The 24,483-nt window shown below is 39.9% G+C and overlaps 1 protein-coding gene across 1 annotated transcript in view; it reads left to right on the top strand.

Moving 5' to 3' along the window:
- Positions 1–24,483, top strand: part of DNAAF11 (dynein axonemal assembly factor 11) — a 374,386-nt gene that overhangs the window by 174,350 nt on the left and 175,553 nt on the right. The window contains exons 8-9 of the mRNA XM_053715948.1: positions 764–833; positions 19,906–20,001. Of these exons, the coding sequence (XP_053571923.1) occupies positions 764–833; positions 19,906–20,001 (166 nt within the window). The remainder of the gene's footprint in view (positions 1–763; positions 834–19,905; positions 20,002–24,483) is intronic.

The raw sequence follows: 24,483 nt of genomic DNA, 5'->3' as shown, positions 1-24,483 counted from the left end.
GGCCCTGAGTGTAGGCAGCTCCCATTATTTGATCGCATAGTTGATTGTGTGATTTAATTTTTTTATCCGATCGAAGCACTTGGCCCCTTCCATGAAGGCGTTAAACAGTTTGAAAACAAAATTATTTTCAATAGCTAAGCTCTGCCCACCATTTTTTCTTGTAAGGAGGTGCCAATCCAGACCAGTTATTGAAGTAGACATGGCTAACCACAGTCACTATGTTAGCGAAACCAGTATTGCTATCTCTTAAGGCCAATTAGCGATATATATGTAGCAGGGTTAGCCTTAAGAAGTCTGCATAATGCATTTCCAGTTCTCAGTATTAGAAAACTTAAAATGTTCATAGTTCAATTACTTTAACACAGGGCTAAATAGTTAAAGTAGATTGTAAAACTGTTTTGCTCTACATAATTAAGCATTTTATATTACAATCTCAAGGTGTTTATCGTCCTGCTGCTTCTTAACAAGCAGTTACAGGGTCGCCTACGCCACAAAGGCTCTAAAGCTGAATCTTTATCTTGATAAAGGGAGCTCGATGACGATGAGTCAATGTATTTTTAGGGAAATACATACTTTTACTATGGAAATTGTATTCCTCAGGCATCTGCCAATTAATGATTCACAGTAAGCAATTCCATTTTGAGGCTTGAAAAATATTTGCTTGTACATAAGAAGTGTGTTTTGAATAAATATCTAACAATTTACAATAATTCTATGAAACATTGTCCTTGATTAACAATTTTTTTAACTGCTTTATCAACAGGCATTTGGACACTTCGCTAATTGAGGTTGATGTTCAACCAACTTACGTAAAAATTGTGGTCAAAGGCAAGGTATTTATCTCTTGTTACATAATTGCATTAGACAAAAATGTAAGGTCTATTTCCCATATCAGCCAGTGATCATAGATACTGCAGTATCATAATGTTTTACATAAAACACAGTTTTAGCATGTATTATTGATGTTCTGTCATACACATAAAATAACTTTTTCATTTTTTTCTCTTTAAAGGGTAATGTACTGTAATCATTTCTCACCTTAACTGCTTAAAGGGACAGTCTACACCAGAATTCTTATTGTTTAAAAAGATAGATAATCCCTTTATTACCCATTCCCTAGTTTTGCATAACCAACACAGTTATATTAATATACTTTTTACCTCTGTGATTACCTTGTATCTAAGCCTCTGCAAACTGCCCCCTTATTTTAGTTCTATTGACAGACATCCATCTTAGCCAATCAGAGCTGGCTCACCTGAACTCCACGTGCGTGAGCACAGTGTTATCTATATGACACACATGAACTAACACCCTCTAGTGGTGAAAACGGTCAAAATGCCCTGAGAGAAGAGGCGGCCTTCAAGGGCTTAGAAATTAGCATATGAACCTCCAAGATTTAGCTTTCAAGTAAGAATACCAAGAGAACAAAGCAAAATTGGTGTTAAAAGTAAATTGGAATCATGAAAGTTTATTTTGGACTAGACTGTCCCTTTAAGTGATGTTGACAATGTGGGGGGAGGAGTGATTTCGGAGCTGATTGTGGCCCCTCTGCACTTAAGTACAGTAGCAAGGTGACCCCAGGCGTGGGGCTGCTGCAGGAAACTTAAAGGAGCTGGAGTGGGTGGGGAGCATTCAGCCCCCTCAATCTCAACTCCCTTAAGTCCTAAAAACACCTAAGATCCTTGTTTGAAAGGCAAATACCTTGGGGTAAAAAAGTAAAAGCAACATAGTATAAAAAAAAGAAACACATTTTGTAGGAAGGCAGCTTATCAAAAAGGTCTAGACAGAGACCCCCAAGACTCCTTGTATTTAATCTGCTCTTTAAAGGGATATGAAACCCAATTGTTTTCTTGCATGATTCAGATAGAGAATACAATTTTACACAACAATACAATTTACCTCTATTATCTAATTTGCTTCATTATTTAGGTATCCTTATTTGAAGAAATAATGATGCACATGGGTGAGCCAATAATACGAGGCATCTGTGTGCAGCCACCAATCAGCAACTCCTGAGCCTTTTTAGATATGCTTTTCAACAAATTATATCAAGAGAAGTAAGCAAATTAGATAATAAAAGGAAATTGCATGCTCTTTCTAAATTATGAAAGAAAAAAAAATGGCTTTTGCGTCTCTTTAAAATGAATCCCCTATATATATTTTAATAACCAGGTGATTACAAAACACATCAAAAATACATTACAAAGTATAGTTACACTCATAATAACACCATCAGCTAAAAATTATTAAAAAAAAGTTATAATGGGTCAAAGATATGAGATCTCAAGTGTTAGGAAAAAAAAGCAGGCAAAGGGCTTTAACATAGAGATACAACATGTCATGCTTGGCTGAGCAGGTTCAGGGATATTGAGCATGTGCAAGGTGATGGCTGAGTTAATCTGAGAGGATATGAAGAGGTGAGTAGGACTCAGTATACCAGAATGGAAATACAGAACAAAGAAGGTCTTTTCTTGAAGAAACTTTACTAATGTAATGCAAGGAAAACAAGAGGCAATGCAAATTGAGGTTATATTCTAACCTTATAATAAACAAACAAAAGTCTTTGTAAAAGAACAGTTTAAGCAGAAGTCCTTCAACAGACACACGGGTACTTGATTTCAGGATCAAGCTGTGCATACAGCAGTATCAGAGCCAGGGTACTTGGTTTCAGGATCAAGCTGAGCATACGCCAGTATCTCAGTAAGGGAACTTAGTTTCAGGAACAGGCTGAGCATATGCCAGTATCTCAGTAAGGGAACTTGGTTTCAGGAACAGGCTGAGCATATGCCAGTATCTCAGTAAGGGAACTTGGTTTCAGGAACAGGCTGAGCATATGCCAGTATCTCAGTAAGGGAACTTGGTTTCAGGAACAAGCTGAGCATACACCAGTATCTCAGTAAGGGAACTTAGTTTCAGGAACAGGCAGAGCATACGCCAGTATCTCAATAAGGGAACCTGGTTTCAGGAACAGGCAGAGCATACGCCAGTATCTCAATAAAGGAACCTGGTTTCAGGAACAGGTAGAGCATACGCCAGTATCTCAATAAGGGAACTTGGTTTCAGGAACAGGCTGAGGATATGCCAGTATCTCAGTAAGGGAACTTGGTTTCAGGAACAGGCTGAGCATACGCCAGTATCTCAGTAAGGGAACTTGGTTTCAGGAACAGGCTGAGCATACGCCAGTATCTCAGTAAGGGAACTTGGTTTCAGGAACAGGCTGAGCATACGCCAGTATCTCAGTAAGGGAACTTGGTTTCAGGAACAGGCTGAGCATACGCCAGTATCTCAGTAAGGGAACTTGGTTTCAGGAACAGGCTGAGCATACGCCAGTATCTCAGTAAGGGAACTTGGTTTCAGGAACAGGCTGAGCATACGCCAGTATCTCAGTAAGGGAACTTGGTTTCAGGAACAGGCTGAGCATATGCCAGTATCTCAGTAAGGGAACTTGGTTTCAGGAACAAGCTGAGCATACACCAGTATCTCAGTAAGGGAACTTAGTTTCAGGAACAGGCAGAGCATACGCCAGTATCTCAATAAGGGAACCTGGTTTCAGGAACAGGCAGAGCATACGCCAGTATCTCAATAAGGGAACTTGGTTTCAGGAACAGGCTGAGGATATGCCAGTATCTTAGTAAGGGAACTTGGTTTCAGGAACAGGCTGAGCATACGCCAGTATCTCAGTAAGGGAACTTGGTTTCAGGAACAGGCTGAGCATACGCCAGTATCTCAGTAAGGGAACTTGGTTTCAGGAACAGGCTGAGCATACGCCAGTATCTCAGTAAGGGAACTTGGTTTCAGGAACAGGCTGAGCATACGCCAGTATCTCAGTAAGGGAACTTGGTTTCAGGAACAGGCTGAGCATACGCCAGTATCTCAGTAAGGGAACTTGGTTTCAGGAACAGGCTGAGCATACGCCAGTATCTCAGTAAGGGAACTTGGTTTCAGGAACAGGCTGAGCATATGCCAGTATCTCAGTAAGGGAACTTGGTTTCAGGAACAAGCTGAGCATACACCAGTATCTCAGTAAGGGAACTTAGTTTCAGGAACAGGCAGAGCATACGCCAGTATCTCAATAAGGGAACCTGGTTTCAGGAACAGGCAGAGCATACGCCAGTATCTCAATAAGGGAACTTGGTTTCAGGAACAGGCTGAGGATATGCCAGTATCTTAGTAAGGGAACTTGGTTTCAGGAACAGGCTGAGCATACGCCAGTATCTCAGTAAGGGAACTTGGTTTCAGGAACAGGCTGAGCATACGCCAGTATCTCAGTAAGGGAACTTGGTTTCAGGAACAGGCTGAGCATACGCCAGTATCTCAGTAAGGGAACTTGGTTTCAGGAATAGGCTGTTCATACGCCAGTATCTCAGTAAGGGAACTTGGTTTCAGGAACAGGCTGTGCATAGGCCAGTATCTCAGTAAGGGAACTTGGTTTCAGGAACAGGCTGTACATACGCCAGTATCTCAATAAGGGAACTTGGTTTCAGGAACAGGCTGAGCATACGCCAGTATCTCAGTAAGGGAACTCGGTTTCAGGAACAAGCAGAGATACGCCAGAATCTCAGTAAGGGAACTTGGTTTCAGGAACAAGCAGAGCATATGCCAGCTGACACGAGTGGCACCCCGATGTGGCTTCAAGATTTGACGTGTTGTTCATTTAGAGATAGTATTCTGCATACCTTGGTTGTAACGAGTGGTTATTTGAGTTACTGTTGTATTTCTATCATCTCAAACCAGTCTGTCCATTCTCCTCTGACATCAACAAGGCATTTTTGTCCACAACTGTCACTCACTGGTTATTTTCTTTTCTCTTGTAAGATGTATCGAGTCCACGGATTCATCCTTACTTGTGGGATATTCTCCTCCCCTACAGGAAGTGGCATAGAGAGCACCCACAGCAGAGCTGCCTATATAGCTCCCCCCTTAGCTCTACCCCCAGTCATTCTCTCTGCCTGCTTAACTGCTAGGAAGGGCAAAGAGGATTGTGGTGACAAAAATGTTAGGTTTTTATTTTCTCAAGCAAAAGTTTGTTATTTTAAATGGTACCGGTGTGTACTATTTACTCTCTGGCAGAAAAGGGATGAAGATTTCTGCAAGGAGGATGATGATCTTAGCATTTTTGTAACTAAGATCCACTGCTGTTCTCACAAGGGCTGAAGAGTACAGGAAAACTTCAGTTGGGGGAACAGTTTGCAGGCTAAACTGCATTAAGGTATGTTCAGTCTATTTTTTTCTAGGTAGACTATGTTATTTCTAGAAAAGGCTGGCAATATCCCTATGAGGGAAGGGTAAGCTGTATTCAGACACTTGGATAGGAATTTCAGCTTGCATGAAGGGCTCATTAGTTACTGGTGACACTGTTTGGTAAAAGCGTTTTTGTTTATTCAGTAAATGATGCAATTATAACGTTTTTTTGAAGGGACTAAAGGGGTCATTATGTCTTGTTTTAGGGTTTTTTAACCCACATGGTTAATTGAGAGACACTCTAGTGTTTTTCTGTTAGGCCTCAAAACTCGAGTGAGGTGGGAGGGGCCTATTTTCGTGCCTCAGTTGCGCAGTTTCTTTTCCTCTGAGACTTCTAACTGTTTCTCCAGAGGTTCCTGCCGTATTTGAGGGCTGTAAAAGAAGTTTTTTTTCCCCCACAAATTGTTCTGAAGGGCAGGTAGGCGCCACAGCAAAGCTGTGGCAAGGTGCTGAAAGTCTTTTTTTATCGGTTTTGATATTTTTTTCAATCCAGTTTTGCCATTAAGGGGTTATTTGTTTATTTGCATAGCTGTGCAAAGTTACTAAGGCTATATGATACTACTGTAAACATTTTGTTATGTTTACTGCTTTTTTACACTGTTTTGCAGAATTTGTGCAGCTTTTTTTCTCTTAAAGGCACAGTACCATTTTATTTCTAAGTGTTATTTACTTTGATTACAGTGTTTTCCAAGCTTGCTTGTTACATTACTAGCCTGTTTAACATGTCTGACACCAAGGAAAACCCTTGTTCAATATGTTTGGAAGCCATTGTGGTACCCCCTCTTAGAATGTGTCCCAATTGTACTGATATGTCTATAAACTATAAAGATCATATATTAGCACTTAAAAATAGAGCAATAGATGATTCTCAGTCAGAAGTAAATGAGGGTTCGCCATCTAGCTCTCCCCAAGTGTCACAACCAGTAACGCCCGCACAAGTGACGCCAAGTACCTCTAGTTAGTCAAATTCATTTATTTTACAAGACATGGCCACAGTTATGAATATAACCCTCACAGAGGTTTTATCCTAACTGCCTGGTTTACAAGGAAAGCGGGACAGCTCTGGGTTAAGGAAAAATGCTGAGCAGTCTGACGCTTTAGTAGCCGTATCTGATATTCCCTCACAATGCTCTGAGGTAGGGGATTTGTTATCTGAGGGAGAAATTTCTGATTCAGGAAAGACGCTTCCTCAGACAGATTCTGATATGATGGCTTTTAAATTTAAGCTTGAACACCTCCGCTTATTGCTCAGAGAGGTATTAACGGCTCTAGATAATTGTGACCCTATAGTGGTCCCAGAGAAATTGTGTAAGATGGATAAATACTTAGAGGTTCCTGTTTACACTGATGTTTTTTCCAGTCCCTAAGAGGGTTGTGAATATTATTGCTACGGAGTGGGATAGACCAGGCTTTCATTCCCCCTCCTGTTTTTAAGAAAATTTTTCCCATATCTGACACCATGTGGGACTCGTGGCAGACAGTTCCTAAGGTGGAGGGAGCTATTTCTACTCTGTCTAAGCATACAACTATACCTATTGAAGTCAGTTGTGCTTTCAAAGATCCTATGGATAATAAATTAGAGGGTCTCCTGAAGAAAATTTTTGTTCATCAAGGTTTTCTTCTTCAACCTATTGTGTGCATTGTTCCTGCAACTAATGCAGCTGCTTTCTGGTTAGAGGCTCTTCAGATGGAGACTCCATTAGAAGAAATTTTGGACAGAATTAAGGCCCTTAAATTGGCTAATTCTTTTATTACAGATGCCGCTTTTCAACTGGCTAAATTAGCGGCAAAGAATTCAGGTTTTGCCATTTTAGCACGCAGGGCGTTATGGCTTAAATCCTGGTCTGCTGATGTGTCATCTAAAACTAAGCTTTTGAACATCCCTTTCAAGAGAAAGACCCTATTCAGGCCTGAACTGAAAGAGATTATTTCAGACATCACTGGAGGGAAAGGTCATGCCCTCCCTCAGGATAGATCAAATAAGATGAGGACCAAACAAAATAATTTTCATTCCTTTCAGAATTTCAAGAGTGGTCACGCTTCAGCTTCCTCTGTTGCAAAGCAAGAGGGGAATTTTGCCCAATCCAAGTCAGTCTGGAGACCTAACCAGGCTTGGAACAAGGGTAAACAGGCCAAGAAGCCTGCAGCTGCCTCTAAGACAGCATGAAGGGGTAGTGCCCGATCCAGGACCGGATCTAGTAGGGGGCAGACTCTCTCTCTTTGCTCAGGCTTGGGCAAGAGATGTTCACAATCCCTGGGCTTTAGAAATTGTGTCCCAGGGATATTTTCTGGAAGTTCAAAGGCTTTCTTCCAAGGGGGACTTTTCACATTTCTCGATTGTCCGTAAACCAGGCAAAGAGAGAGGCGTTCTTATGCTGTGTAGAAGACCTACATATCATGGGGGTGATCCGCCCAGTCCCAAAAGAGGAACAGGGGCTAGGATTTTACTCAAACCTGTTTGTGGTTTCCAAAAAAGAGGGAACTTTCAGATCAATCTTGGATCTTAAAATTCTAAACAAGTTCCTCAAAGTCCCATCATTCAAGATGGAGACTATTCGGTCTATTCTACCTCTGATCCAGGAGGATCAATATATGACCATCGTGGACTTAAAGGATGCGTATCTACACATCCCTATTCACAGAATTTTCACAAGGGTGCTAGGGTCCCTTCTGGCGGTTCTATGACCACAGGGTATAGCAGTGGCGGCTTATCTTAATTCAGGCGTCAACTTTCCAGTTATCCAAGTCTCACACGGACATTGTGTTGGCTTTTCTGAAATCTCACGGGTGGACGGTGAACATAAAAAAGAGTTCTCTCTTCCCTCTTATAAGAGTTTCCTTCCTAGGGAGTCTGATAGACTCGGTAGAAATGAAAATATTTCTGACGGAGGTCAGAAAATCAAAACTCTTAACCACTTGCCGAGCTCTTCATTCCATTCCTAGGCCATCAGTGGCTCAGTATATGGAGGTAATCGGACTCATGGTAGTGGCAATGGACATAGTTCCTTTTGCCCGCCTACACCTCAGATCACTACAACTATGCATGCTCAAAAAGTGGAATGGGGATTATGCAGAATTGTCTCCTCAATTGCATCTGGACCAGGAGACCAGAGATACTCTTCTCTGGTGGTTGTCTCCGGACAACCTGTCTCAGGGAATGTGTTTCCGCAGGCCAGAGTGGCTCATTGTAACAATAGATGCAAGCCTGCTAGGCTGGGGTGCAGTCTGGAACTCCCTGAAAGCACAGGGCTTATGGTCTTGGGAGGAATCTCTTCTCCCGATAAATATTCTAGAACTGAGAGTGATATTCAATGCGCTTCAGGCATGGCCTCAGCTTGCTGCGGCCAAATTCATCAGGTTTCAGTCGGACAACATCACGACTGTAGCTTATATCAATCATCAAGGAGGAACAAGGAGTTCTCTAGCGATGATGGAGGTAACCAAAATAATCTGATGGGCAGAGGATCACTCTTGCCATCTCTCAGCAATCCACATCCAAGGAGTAGAGAACTGGGAGGCGGATTTCCTAAGTCGTTAGCCTTTTCATCTGGGGGAGTGGGAACTCCATCCGGAGGTATTTTCCCAGCTGATTCAGCTATGGGGCACACCAGAATTGGATCTGATGGCGTCCCGTCAGAATGCCAAACTTCCTTGTTACGGGTCCAGGTCGCGGGATCCCAAGGCGGTACTGATAGATGCTCTTGCAGTGCCTTGGTCCTTCAATCTGGCCTATGTATTTCCTCTCCTTCTACGTCTGGTTGCCAGAATAAAGCAGGAGAGAGCTTCGGTGATTCTGATAGCACCTGCGTGGCCACTCAGGACTTGGTATGCAGACCTAGTGGACATGTCCTTGGTTCTACCATGATCTCTGCCAATGAGGCGGGACCTTCTAATCCAAGGTCTGTTCACGCATCCAAATCTAATTTCTCTGCGCCTGACTGCTTGGAGATTGAACGCCTGATTCTATCAAAGCGTGGTTTCTCTGAGTCGATCATTGATACCCTGATTCAGGCTAGAAAGCCTGTCACCATGAAGATCTATCATAAGATTTGGCGCAAATATCTTTATTGGTGGGAATCCAAAGGTTACTCGTGGAGTAAGATTAGGATTCCTAGAATATTGTCTTTTCTCCAAGAAGGTTTGGAGAAGGGATTATCAACTAGTTCCTTATAAGGACAAATATCTGCTTTGTCTATTCTTCTACACAAACGTCTGGCAGATGTCCCAGACGTTCAAGCATTTAGTCAGGCTTTGGTCAGAATCAAGCCTGTATTTAAACCTGTTGCTCCGCCATGGAGCCTCAATTTAGTTCTTAAAGTTCTTCAAGGGGTTCCGTTTGAACCTATGCATTCCATGGATATTAAGCTTCTATCTTGGAAAGTTTTGTTTTTAGTAGCTATCTCTTCGGCTCAAAGAGTTTCTGAGCTATATGCTTTACAGTGTGATTCCCCTTATCTTATTTTCCATGCAGATAAGGTGGTTTTGCGTTCCAAACCTGGGTTCCTCCCTAAGGTTGGTTCTAACAGGAATATCAATCAAGAGATTGTTGTTCCTTCACTGTGTCCTAATCCTTCTTCAAAGAAGGAACGTCTGTTGCACAATCTTGATGTGGTTCGTGCTTTAAAGTTCTACTTACAAGCAACTAAAGATTTCCGTCAAACATCTTCATTGTTTGTTGTTGATTCTGGTAAGCAGAGAGGTCAGAAGGCTACGGCTACCTCTCTTTCCTTTTGGTTGAAAAGCATCATCCGTTTGGCCTATGAGACTGCTGGACAGCAGCCTCCTGAAATAATTACTGCTCATTGTACTAGAGCTGTGGCTTCCACATGGCTTTTAAAAATGAGGCTTCTGTTGAACAGATTTGTCTTCGCTTCATACTTTTTCCAAATTTTCCAAATTTGATAATTTTGCTTCTTCGGAGGCTATTTTTGGGAGAAAGGTTCTACAAGCAGTGGTGCCTTCCGTTTAAGGTCCCTGTCTTGTCCCTCCCTTCATCCATGTCCTAAAGCTTTGGTATTGGTATCCCACAAGTAAGGATGAATCCGTGGACTCGATACATCTTACAAGAGAAAACATAATTTATGCTTACCTAATAAATGTATTTCTCTTGTGATGTATCGAGTCCACGGCCCGCCCTGTTTATTAAGACAGGCATATATATTTTTATTTTTAAACTTTCAGTCACCACTGCACCCTATAGTTTCTCCTTTTTTTTCCTAGCCTTCGGTCGAATGGCTGGGGGGTAGAGCTAAGGGGGGAGCTATATAGGCAGCTCTGCTGTGGGTGCTTTCTCTGCCACTTCCTGGAGGGGAGGAGAATATCCCACAAGTAAGGATGAATCCGTGGACTCGATACATCACAAGAGAAATAAATTTATCAGGTAAGCATAAATTATGTTTTTTTCGAACCATTGTATGTAAACCCTAGAGAGGGTTGTGCGTGAAAATCCCAGTAGATCAGCAAGTTTTCAAATACTCAGACCAGCCCGTCTGGCACCAACAACTGTGCCACGTTCAAAGTCACTTAAATCCCCTTTCTTCCCCATTCTGATGCTTGGTTTGAACTTCAGCTATACTCTTAAAGCTCCTATTCAAGCTAACCCTTCCCAAAGTTAGAGCCAACACAATTTAGAATACCAGCAAACAGTAGAATAAGGAGCGTTAAAGGAAGCAAAAGAGTACTGGAGGACTAAATAAAATTAATTTACTAAAGTCTAATCTAAATCTTACTAAAATGCCAAAAGACTGGTTAATAATAAACAGTAAAAATAGATACAAACAGATATTGGGACGTCTCCCTTAAAATCTATATAATCATCCAATCATATGCTGATTTAATAAGCTCGATATATAAACCGTATATATATGCTGCAGGCACATGTATTATTTTAAATATACTGCAGCGTTAAACACACACATAATAAAATCCTTTAAATACAATATAAAATCACTCTCTTAATACATATAAGCCTTCTGATATGTGGGCAACCCTGGTGGAAGCTGTAAATTAGACAGATATATCAGTAAGTCTGGTGAAGAAAATAATAGCCGATTGGTAATAATATCCGTGTATGGGCTATAGCAAACTCTGTAGTAAACAGTCTCAGTTATAAATTAAGTACCAAATTGCGGCACCGATGCTGAAAGCCAAAGTTCAGAGTTATAGCAGATCACCAAAGTAGCGCTGAAAGTCTTTTAAGTATTAATCCCGCTAGTCAATTAGAGGAAAAAACGCCTTATCATGAGCTAGGATGGTCAGCTGTATACTTAGCCACAATTGCGGAGTCTCTCAGCGTCCTGCTCCGGCAGTATCCTCTTTACACTGACTTGATGAAGCAGTCTGTGCCTGATGATGTCACTTTAGTTCCGTGTTATTTTTGATCAATATGATAGTTGCACGCACACAGCGTGAATGAATAACATGTGTTAATACACCAGAGCGGCAGTTCACTGCATTATTTCTTTCTACCTCCGTCTGCCTTGTAGACTCCTCAGGTGAAAGAAAGTGCTCTTAGTAGAATGTGCGTGACAATCCCAGTAGATCAGCAGTTTTTGATGGCACCAGCAACCATGCCACGTTCAAAGTCACTTAAATCCCCTTTCTTCTCCATTTTGATGCTTGGTTTGAACTTCAGCAAGTCATCTTCACCTAGATGCATTGAGTTGCTGCCATGTGATTGGCTGATTAGCAATTTGTGTTGCCAAGCAATTGAACAGGTGTACCTAATAAAGTGGCCGGTGAGTGTGTGTGTATATATATTTACTAGGCCATAAGCCCAGAGGGCAGTCTATATTTAAAGAATACAAACCCCCAAGCTAATTTTACTAAAATAAAAAATGCAAAATTATAGAAAAAAAATAAACAAAGCTATCCAAAATAAAAAATTTAAACCTAAACTAATACCCCTATAAAAATCCCCCCCAATCTAATACTAAACTGCCAATAACCCTTAAAAGGGCCTTTTATAGTTTATTGCAATGTGGGGGTTTGGGGGTTAATTAGGTTTATTGCGATGTGGGGGTTTGGCAGTGTTACGGATACCCCGGCTACCCCGACTGGATAGCTCCGCCAAATGGGTCCTGCTTCTTCCCTGACGACTGCAGCTATGTAGCTGGCCAATGACCACAGCCTGTAGCCACCCCTGATGCCTGACAGCACTAGTACTCAGGGTCCCACCCTGTGGCAGACTCCAGCTACCCAGACTAGGTAGCTCTGCCAGAGGGTCCTTCCTCTGCCTGGAACAAGCTGCTATGTAGCCCAGGAAAGTGATTTTAGCAGGAGCCCACCCAAATAACTTGACATACTAGCATTCAGGTGAAACAGGAACTCTCTTTATTGTAAAACATACACTCCTTTTATACACACAGCTCATCTTGATAAGACTCTTGACAATCCCACAATTTTTCCGCCATTCCTGCCCCTCCAGACCAACCGGCACCTCCATAGCAGCCACAGTCCCACAGAATCCCAGTACCTAGGGGTGGCGATTTCGGGTGTGATCCAGGTGGAGCGGCGGCACTTCCATTTTAAAGCTCTCAGTCCCCAGACTCCTTTTATACACACAGCTCATCTTGATAAGACCCTGGACAATCCCACAATTTTCCCCCCATTCCCGCCCCTCCAGACCGACCGGCACCTCCATAGCAGCCACAGTCCCACAGAATCCCAGTACCTAGGGGTGGCGGTTTCGGGGTGTGATCCCGGTGGAGCGGCGGCACTTCCATTTTAAAGCTCTCAGTCCCCAGACTCCTTTTATACACACAGCTCATCTTCATAAGACCCTGGACAATCCCACAATTTTCCCCCCATTCCCGCCCCTCCAGACCGACCGGCACCTCCATAGCAGCCACAGTCCCACAGAATCCCAGTACCTAGGGGTGGCGGTTTCGGGGTGTGATCCCGGTGGAACATCAGCGTGATTCGTTACTGGGGACCAGAGTTACAGTCCGTTGAAGTTATGGGGTTAGGGGTGTCCAAAACTTCCCGTTCCCAAAGGAGCTCCCCTCCGATAATTCCCCCAGCTCTTGTCCTCCCTAGGGGCTACCAATCCCCAAAAGAGAGGAGCTCTGGGGCAAAGGGCTGCTGGAGCGACCAGGGGTAAAGTTAGCGGGTGTCCTGCTGTCCTGTGGCCCACTGGGAGTTCCAGGAGCCCGGCCAGCCTGAGAGGGGTTAGGCGGGTGTCCATTGTGAGCCGGCCGACTGGGAGTTCCAGGAGCCCAGCCAGCCTAGGAGGGTTTTCTTGGTCATAGACCAGCTCTTCTCTTAACAAGTTTAGAACACAAAAACAAGCCAAAAAAAGCTTCCAGAGATTGTGGTTGCTCTGAGGAGCCCAAAACCACTGAGAAACAACAGGGGTGAGGTTGTAGGGGGGTAGGGGTTTAACCCTTGCAGCCCGGTATCCATGACAGGCGGTTTAGGGGTTAATAGGTTAATTAGGTTAAATGCAATGTGGGGATTTGGCGGTTTAGGGGTTAATAGGTTAATTGGGTTTATTGCGATGTAAGGGGATGGCGGTTATTTTAAATATGTTATTTGCGGATTAGGGGTTAATTACTTTATTATTTTGTGTTGTGGGGGTTGGCGGTTTAGGTGTTTGTTAATACTTTGTGCGGGAGATTAGTTTGTTTTTTTTTAATTATACTTCGTGTGAGCAGTTCGTTTTTTTTTTTTGTTATTTCCAGCAGACGGTTACATTTTTTTTTAATTTCTTGTGGGCGGTTACGCTTTTTTTTAGTTATTTCATGTGTGTGGTTGCATGTTTTTTTTTATTTTAAAGGCTTCGTTTGCCTACGCTGCATCCATGTGGATTCCAAAAATGGCGGGGTGGTGAAAGAATCCACCGAAGCTGCATCCAGGTGGATTACCTTGGCTGCGGGTGCAGCCAACTTTCTTTTGGCTGCCTCGCACAGCCAACATTCCTTTGAGAATGCGTTCGCAACTGGCAACAGCAAAAGACACGTTACAAACGCAATTATAATATATATATATATATATACCAAAAAAACATCAGATATATATAAATAAATATTTATTTAGGAATAAATAGAACATATTCTGTTATTGGAAGAACATTGGCATGTGTAATCATATTTTCATGTCAGGCTAGCTCACTTGAGAATATGGGATTGGGTTTGCGCTCGAGTAGGGTTGAATAAGTTGGATCCGCTGAAAAAAACAACCAACAACTTGGTTTTTCACTGAAAAATTAACTACAGTAGGGCTTAAATGTGAGCAGAATCTAAAAAGTGAAAAAAAAAGTTCACAGTTGCATAGAATTATATGTATTAGAAATTACTAAAATTTTTATATTTGAATTAGCTGATTTTGCTCATTGAAACCACGCCTATTTTTGGCATGAACATGCCCATTGAAATGAGCTGAGTCTGCAGAAAGAGCAGACCTATTTATGTTATATCATCCTTTCTATACACAAAGATCAATACTTGTTATTTACATGTTAATTTTAGATGGTGGTTTCAATTAGCAAAACCAGCTATTTTTAATTGCAAACACAAACCCAAAGAAGCCATTTCCATTACAATTAAAGTGATGGTAAATTTCAGACTTTAAGAATGTTGCAATGAAACCGCATAATTTGTGTGTGTGTGTATGTATATATATATATATATATATATATATATATATATATATATTGGGATCTTCAGTTTTTCCACCCCCTTTCAATTCCTCTTTTGACTGGGCTGCAACATAGGAAGCCTATGTAGAGAGTGTGAGGGACTGCTCTCTAAGGGCTTTCAAAAGGCTGTACTTCAAGAGTGTCATATGACACACATACTGATTGGATGTTTATTGGAATTGTAATAATAATAAATAAATAAAAAAAAGTTCATCCCTGGGCGTGTCCGACCACCGAATAAGATGGCTGCTGTTAAGTAGTTCTCCACCTTGTAGTTGTTATAAACGGCCGTTTATTCTCTCTGAGACCTGCAGATCTGACTCTTTCTAGGGGATCTGAGATCATCACAACTCAAGGAACAGATCAATCTAACTCTCTCTGACCAACGAGAACATGCAGACCTGATCAGGGAAGGTGTGTTACAGAGGCCTTGGAGTGGCCTATACTTTTCCCTGCCCCCCCCCCCCCTTCATCGATCTAACGCATCGAACTAGACAGCCATTTGTGCTGAAGAAATCCCTCTTTTTGAAATAAGCTATCTCTGTTACAAACTACGCTTGTCGGTGGATCACATCTCCTATGAGATTACAGCATGACAATGGAAGGCATACTGAGTGTTTTGGAGCAAATCCTGACGGACTTTGAAATTAGCTTTTGCGCCATGCTACGGGAGCCAGCTGTGTTGCAGTTTTCTAGCAATTGTGATGTGGAACTTGGACTGGAAACCCACGCTCCCGATGTGGGCCTCCAGCAAAGTCTGGCTATGTCACTGCAAAGTGTGGAGAGGATGTCATTCTCAGACCGAGGTCTCTGTGTCACACACAATGCGGTGGACAATCGAGAGCAATCGGAACTCACACAACAAGAGAGAGTGGGAACTGGGCTGAGCGCACTCATGACAGGCACGGAGCTCCTACCTACCGCCCCTATATTCATTTCGCTGAAGCGTGGCCTTGCTGTTCGTGCTTACATTATGCTTTGTGTAGCAGCTTCCCTTAGCGACATTTTGAGATTGGCAATGGGATGCGGTGTGAAAGTTAGTTATCAGATGCAATCCTGGAGATCCGGAGTAGGGTGATGTACATTCTTGGCAATACCGGACTGATACAGGGCCAACCATTTCCACATGACTCTCCTAGTGTTACAATACGCAGCAGTTTATACTTTGCCATGGACAGCTTTGGTTGAACTTTAATTGTAACATATTTAGTACAAGATTATTTGACAGCCATTGCTATGTTATCTATTGTTGCACTTAACTAACGTTCTGCCCAACTGTATGATGCTCCTAATATTATGGGTTTCTAGGATACTGATTTTGCCCGCCATTAAACCAGACTGTTATGGGGTTAAGCTTTATCATAACGATTGTGATTTCTACTTTGTACTCTGACCCTCTTTTCTATCAGTATCTAGGATATGTATTAGATAGTTTATTGAGCCAGTCATACTATATCTTTCACCTGTACTTGATATAGGATGCTCCTGATATAGCTAGAAACATGCACTCTTTAGACATGGAATGGTCACATTAAGATCCCATATACAGATAATTAAGTATGTTAATGTTGTCTAATTGTGGGTGTTTGGTGTTATAATTTTAGATTTGCCCCTCCCTGACATTCTAAATATTCATTTTAGGACGTTAAGTTTATCATCGTATTATTCTCACCAATAAGTCCCATGTCCTCCTGCACTCTAATATGTTTTTGTACTATATTATGATAATCTAATATTGGTTCATATTGTATTGCTCCCTTGATTTGATATATAGTTGATAGAGTTGGTATAGTAACATAATTGTGCACACAGAGCCGCATATAAGGTACAATTAAAAAATGAGGTTTCACCATTATAATTCTATTTAGGGGTTAAACTAATAATTTATGTACTGGCGGTAATATTCACAAGGTTATTTATTGTGTTGGTGAACTGCATGTCATACTGTAACCTGTCTTTCGAGAACATTTGAAATTGTATTTTCAACCTATATTGTATGTTTCAATTACCTCAATAAAAAAAATTGTATCTCAAAAAAAAAAAAAAAAAAGGTTCATCCCAGTGGTCCTGCATAACATTGCAGAAGTATTATTATAGGCATGGATTTAACCCTTTTCATGGATATATTTAAAAAAAAAGTGCATATTTTTTTAATGGCAAAGATCACATATATGGCACTGGATTAGTTAAAGTATACCATCACTTTAATACTCTATAGCTAGAATTGTTTTTTTACAGTACACTGTTCCTTTATGTATTCTGTATCTGATTATCTTGAGTACACATTTTGGAAACTGCAGTTTCTAGCAGTAAGTAGAAATAGGAGATGTGCAGTGATAAATCAATATGTCTTGGTTCATTCACCTAACTCCGGGATTAAGTTACAGAATTATTTGGACCTTGCCACTTATTGCTGTTCAATTAATCAATCACTGTCAGTCTCAGAGGAGTTGCAGACAAAGAAATGCTTCTTCTTCTATTCTCTGTTGGTTCCATTTTCTACATCAGTTTTTTAGCCTTCAAATGGCAGTTACTTTACGTCTGGAAAAAATGTAAAATTAGTTTAAGATACTGTTTAGAAGGGAAATTCATATTTTTAAGCTTTAAAAGCTCTATAAAACCTTTTGAATTAATAGTTTATTTCTTTTGTATCAAAACAAACAAAATAAATCCACAAAATAAACCAAAAATACTATATTATTAGTACTTCGCTACCAGTTATTTACGTTGGAGGTAATGGAAAAAAAAGTAGTAGAAAAGGAACATTTACCGAAATATTGTAATTAAAACTGTATTATTTATATTTTTTATTTTTCTTCCTTTGGGAACATAAAGCCCTTTCGAATATCACTTCTACCTTGGATAAAATAATAGTAAAAAATAATAATTATTGTTGTTAAAGTCCATATTCAGCCTCTACCTATCATAATAAAATGCACTTATAAATTATATGGAATAACTGTCTTTATATTTTTTTTTGCCCTCATAGCAACTGTATTTAAAGACTATAATGGGATTATTCAATTTATTTTTTACAAATTCATTCAGCTAGATTACAAGTTTTGTGTTAGAAGCTGTGCGGTGCTAACGAGCAGTTTTTTCTCACCGCTCACTTACCTACAGCTCTGGTATTACGGGTGAGCGTTGAGCAAAATTGTGCTCCTTACCGCACTCCAATACCAGCGCTGCTTAAGTCAGCGGTGAGCTGGTCGTACGTGCTCGTGCACGATTTCCCCATAGACATCAATGGGGAGAGCCGGCTGAGAAAAAGCAGCGTAAAACTCAGTAACGCATCCCCATTGATTCCTATGGGGAAACGCATTTTATGTTTACACCTAACATGAACCCTGAGTCTAAACACCCCTAATCTTATACTTAGTAACCCCTAATCTGCCGCCCCGACACCTACATTATACTTATTAACCCCTAATCTGCTGCCCCCAACATCGCCGACACCTGCATAATATTTATTAACCCCTAATCTGCCGTCCCCAACGCCGCTGCCACTATTCTAAATTTATTAACCCCTAACACCCCCTAACGTAAATATAATTTAAATAAATCTAAATAAAATTACTATCATTACCTAAATAATTCCTATTTAAAACTGCACTGCTGAATCTGTTGGCGCTCTACAAATACCTGATGATGATGATAATAATAATAATAACTAAATACTTACCTATAAAATAAACCCTAAGCTAGCTACTATATAACTAATAGTTACATTGTAGCTATCTTAGGGTTTATTTTTATTTTACAGGCAAGTTTGTATTTATTTTAACTAGGTATTATAGTTATTAAATAGTTATTAACTATTTACTAACTACCTAGCTAAAATAAATACAAATTTACCTGTAAAATAAAACCTAACCTAAGTTACACTAACACCTAACACTACAATATAATTAAATAAATTAACTAAATAAAATACAATTACCTAAATTAAATTAGCTAAAGTACAAAAAAAACCACTAAATTACAGAAAATAATAAAAAAAATTACAGATATTTAAACTAATTACACCTAATCTAATAGCCCTATCAAAATAAAAAAGCCCCCCCCCAAAATAAAAAAAAACCCTAGCCTAAACTAAACCACCAATAGCCCTTAAAAGGGCCTTTTGCGGGGCATTGCCCCAAAGAAATCAGCTCTTTTACCTGTAAAAAAAAATACAAACAACCCACCAACAGTAAAACCCACCACCCACACAAACAACCCCCTAAATAAAACCCTAACTAAATCAACCTAAGCTCCCCATCCAAAGGGCATTTGGATGGGCATTGCCCTTAAAAGGGCATTTAGCTCTATTGTTATGAATAGATGAAAGTAATGCAAGTAATGTTTTTGGCATATACATGTGCTGTAGTTTGCATCAAGGTTAAATTATAAAATGACTGCTTAATATGTAACTTAGAAAATATATAAATGGATGTATATTAACTTTAATGAGTTAGGATATTGTCTTTAATATGTGCTAGTGCTATGATTCAAAGTAAAACCGGTAATTAACTTCAACCCATTGCAGGTGCTGGTTATCAAAGCTTTGCAGCTTCACGCTGGGTTCCACCATCTTGGGGTTTAGGTATTCTCATATCCTGTGAAAGAAGCAGTGCATATTCACAGATCATTGATATTATTGTCTCTTTGGCAAGTTGTAACATTCACAGCTAAACATTTTTTAAATCTTCCACTTTGTATTGTGCAAGGTACAGCTGCCTATAGCTGTTAAAGTTGCTGATCTGTGAAAGAATACATCAATATGTACCAATATGGCCACTCCCAGTATAAAGGTGCAGAGCTTGATCAACTGGCTTCCATAATGGATTTAAATAAGATAAAGTCTTTAGAGCTACAAGTACAGGAGGAAATATATTAGCACAGTGAGTCGCAACCATGTTATTGCAGTTGTGCCGTCAGTTTAGTGTCCCTTTAATTCTGATATCTTTAGTCTGAAAATGCAATAGCTGAGAAATTATATAGAAGATGTTTTATATCAGCTATACTAATATTTATGTTTTTTAAAGACATTTCAGCTTGTGCTTCCTGCAGAAGTTAAACCGGACAACAGCACGGCTAAACGATCACAGACCACTGGCCATTTGGTCATCAATATGCCAAAGGTATGTGAGTACCACAAATGTTTGTGATGTGATGCTTGTGTTCTGCTCTGGTATGGTATAGGGCAGCAAGTAAGTTTTGCATAATAAAAGCACAAAATACATGTTGTAAAATCATTTGGCTTTGTCATTTTCAGTTCAGGAATGCACCTCTTGAAGAGTCTGGTGGAATTAATGTTCTGATGTGGTCATTTGGTGGCAGATATAAATAATTTTGTGCTCTTGTCTAACCACTTTGTAGCATGTTGCAGGGGTAGTAATTTTACCATACTTAAGAATAACGGACACCTCGCTAGCTGAAATGGAACAAGCTTTATTTCCAGGAAAAATATATAATGAATAAATATTTCAAGGTTGTTCTAATTTTCTACATGGAGCACTGAACAATTCAACAGTTTTATGTTTTAAAGAACACAATAATGGTTATTCCTGCTCTCTCTATTTTTTTTATTGTTATCTTCTCCCATTTCACTTTTTTTAATACCTATTTCCTCTACTTATTTTTGCTTTCCTTTTAACTCTCACTTTTTCAGGGTAGAGCAGAGGACGTAAAAATGGATGGCCTTATTTATTTTACTTTTGAATTTTCAGAGAATTGGGGGTTCTACAATGTTTGCAAGTGCTTTACACTACCCATCAACCTTAGAAACACTACCCTTCACCCCCTAAAACCTCCACCTCTCACCCCCTAGAAACACTATCCATCACTCCCAAGAACCACTAACTATCACCCCCTAGAACCACTACTTAGCACCCCTAGAACCACTACTTACCACCCCCAAGAACCATTACCCATCACCTACAAGAGCCACTACCTAGCACCCCCTAGAAACACCTACCCCTCACTCCCAAGAACCACTACCTATCACTCCCAAGAACCACTACCTATCAATCCTAAGAACCACTACCTATCACTTCCAAGAACCACTCTCCATCACTCCCTAGAACCACTTCTTAAAACTCCCAAGAACCACTCTCCATCACCCCTAGATATACTACTCATCACTCCCAAGAAACACTACCCATCACTCCTAAGAAACACTACCCATCACTCCAAAGAAACACTACCTATTACCCCCTAGAAACAATACCCATCACTCACAAGAACCACTTCCAATCAACCCTAAGATCCACTACCCATTACCCCCAAGAAACACCACCCATCACTCCCAAGAACCACTGCCTATCACTCCCAAGAACCAATCTCCATCACCCCGAAACCACTTCTTACCACCCCCAAGTACCACTACTCATCACCTCCTACAACCAGTACCTATCACCCCCTAGAAACACTACACATCACTCCCAAGAACCTTTACCTATCACTCCCAAGATTTACTCTTCATCACTCCCTAGAACCACTTCTTACCACCCCCCAAGAACCACTCTCCATCATCCCCTAAAAAACACTACCCATCACCCCCAAGAAACACTACCTATCACTCCCTAGAACAACTTCTTAATACCCCCAAGGACCACTCTTCATCTCCCCCTAGAAGTCACTGGTGCACACACAATCCACGGAGACCACTAAAACCTTTAGAACAAAGGGTTATATTTATGTATGCTGCTTCTCATTCCTCTAAGTATCCCTAGAGCTGTTTTATATTGGACTTTAACTTTGCTCTTTTCTATGAGAGCATACTGAGGTAGACTTAGGAGTGTGTACTTCTGCAGCACTGTATGGCTGAAGTGCTTACAGCAATTATTTGAAGACATGTGCACACTCCACAGTGTATCTCAATATGCTCCCACTGAAAGGAGCTATATTTAAACAAAGGAGGGATCAAGAGGAGAAAATTGGTTCTTTTTATTTTTGTTGTTGTTGCATGTTTTATGTATATCGTGAATGTACTGAGATCAGGGTAGAACTAACATGTTATGAAAAGTAAAACTTTATTCAATACAAATAATCAGTGATCAGATATGAATTTAGTTGTTTTTGGTTTTTCTAAGGGTAATCTTTGCTTTTTTTATTTCTTGAATTTTTATTTTTTTTATTGAGGTTTTTTTATTTAAACATTCGGAGCTAAAGAGTATAAATAAAGCTCTCTGTTGCAGAAACACAAATACAAAAGGAATATGATAATTATAACACAGTGTCAAAAGTCACAAATTCCCAGTACATTAAGACAACAAATAATATCTTAAACAAGATAAAACCTCAGCTATTTATAATGACGTTAAATATAGTTAAACCCCTAAATAACAGGATCTTTAAAGTAAAGAATGAGAAAGTTCCCCTTAAATGTAAGTATTCGCCACTCTTGGACCTATCTATATATCATCATGCTGTTATGAGGAATTACTGGGGTATCAGACGAAAACGGGGTTATTCTTGGACCCAAGAAGTATTGCAGTATAGGTATATACATATAAAGGGACACAGCAGCCTTAAACTAACAGTACTGATAACCTAAATGCAAAAAATAAAGAACTGGACTGGAGCTAGCCAGTGGGGTGCAGCATAAGTTATATATCTAATTAGAATAATAAACAGAGAGATATATACAACAGCAGCCCTCTCCAACCTCAATAGTAAATGAACCTATGTACACAAACAAATCTGCAACTAATACAACATTCTGATAATCTAACAAGAGGGCCAGTGTAGCAAACAAAAATTGATATAGGAGGAAGCCTATGGTATCCACCATAAATATGAAGCATAATGCCCTGTAACATTCATTAATTCATGTTCAAACACTGGAAGCTAGAAAAGGAACTGCATCTAAAGTATAAGCCTAGTTACCAAGGAAAATATGGCTGGTGATTGACGACTTTGCTGATTGGCTCACTTAACATATTCTGCTTTGGAGCTGTAATGTATTTTTTGCTTTGAAAAGACCCTTTAAATCGATGTCTTAGCAAAACACGTGCATTCATGTTCAATGAATTCCTTAACTGAAAATGCAGGAATCTACTAAAATGTTTTCCTTGTGATAATTAGTTGCCATCATGAGCTTGTGTTAAAATAAGATCTGTTAATATTTATTGTCTAGTATTTGCTAAACTGCATCTATATTGTACTGTCTCTATATCAGTCATGACAATACCCTATTATCATTTACAGTTGATGCTTGAGTTGGTCTAAATGCTTAACCTAAAATTGCCTTTGCTGTAGACATCATTTCTCACCAAGCAAACACATTGTGCTCAATTGCTCCTTTGCACCTGTGCTTTCTCACCTTGTTAGTTTATTTGGACCATTTAGCAAGCTAATCTATTTGTTTTGATTGAAGCTCATCATATTGTCCTGAGAGTATGAATGATTAGTTTGATTGATGTTTTTTCACCACCATTACTGTGTGTTGTGAATACTGCCATATTCTTGGTGTAGTTTTCAACAGATAAGACTGGGTGACAATTATTATCTTGTGACTATGGAAAGACCAACCAGTAGTTATTGCCCCACCTGATCAAGTAAAATAAGTGACATTTGAAATTAATGCAAGACACATCACCAAAATGGAATTTATCCTCCCCTTATAGTTGTAGGTCAGTGTCAGGTTGTCAGCCTGTCCTTTTTACAGCACCTATAGTCCTAAACAATTAATCACCAAACGTCCTGGACTCTCAGTAGATCAACCCAGGCAGTCACTCTATTTATTTAGCTAGACCCTTGGCCCTGGAAGGAGTTATTATTTATTGTATACTAATCACTAATTAGCATAAAATCAATTAGCTGAATTATAGAAAAGCTCTCTGTATCTCAGATGTCTTTCATATACAGGAAAAAAATGAAGAAATTAATACAATTTTAATTCATATTAAAATGTCCTCTTCTAAATACAACAAAGAAAAAAAATGACTATTCCTGCCCATCAATGTAAAGCTAAACCAATTTAGTAATTTTATTTTTTATAAATATATTTAAATAAAATAAAAATTTCCACTTTAAAATCATTTTTCTCTGTATGTGTATAAAGGTAGCTTTTAGAAAGTCTAGCCTTGAGTATAATCAAACTGTGAAGATAAATTCCCACATGCTATTGATGAGAACAGCAACTGATTTTGTGCTGAGCTGTATTTCAGGACAACATTGCATTACTGGAGACAATTTCAACTAAATTTCTCAGGGGACTCTTGTGTTTGGCTCATTATGCTCCATAGCAAAAATGAGTCATTTGTCTTTAAGGTGTGATCTGTCTGACAGAGTTAAATAAAATGATTTGTGATGTTGAGATGTTAAATATACTAAATATTTTTTCCTTTTGAAATATGTCTTTCATACAGGTGGTGAGACTCCATGATCCATTATTCATGGGAATTATCTTTCCTACCACTTGGAGGAGGCAAAGATTACCAAACCCCAAGAGCTCTATATAACCCCTCACACATACCTCAGTCATTTTTTTGCCTCCACTGGAGGTGATTGAAAAATGAAGATGTGCATGAGTTTCTTCAGAGAGGGGTTTTCAGCTTATTTTGAGGCCCAGTTTTTCTTCAGTGTGCAGTGGTTGTCAGAGGGATGTGTTTGGGGTA

This window comes from Bombina bombina, chromosome 5, assembly GCF_027579735.1.
Source record: "Bombina bombina isolate aBomBom1 chromosome 5, aBomBom1.pri, whole genome shotgun sequence".
Classification (NCBI taxonomy): domain Eukaryota; kingdom Metazoa; phylum Chordata; class Amphibia; order Anura; family Bombinatoridae; genus Bombina; species Bombina bombina.
Note: the sequence above shows the minus strand (reverse complement) of the source record. Positions and strands in the feature narration are given on the sequence as shown.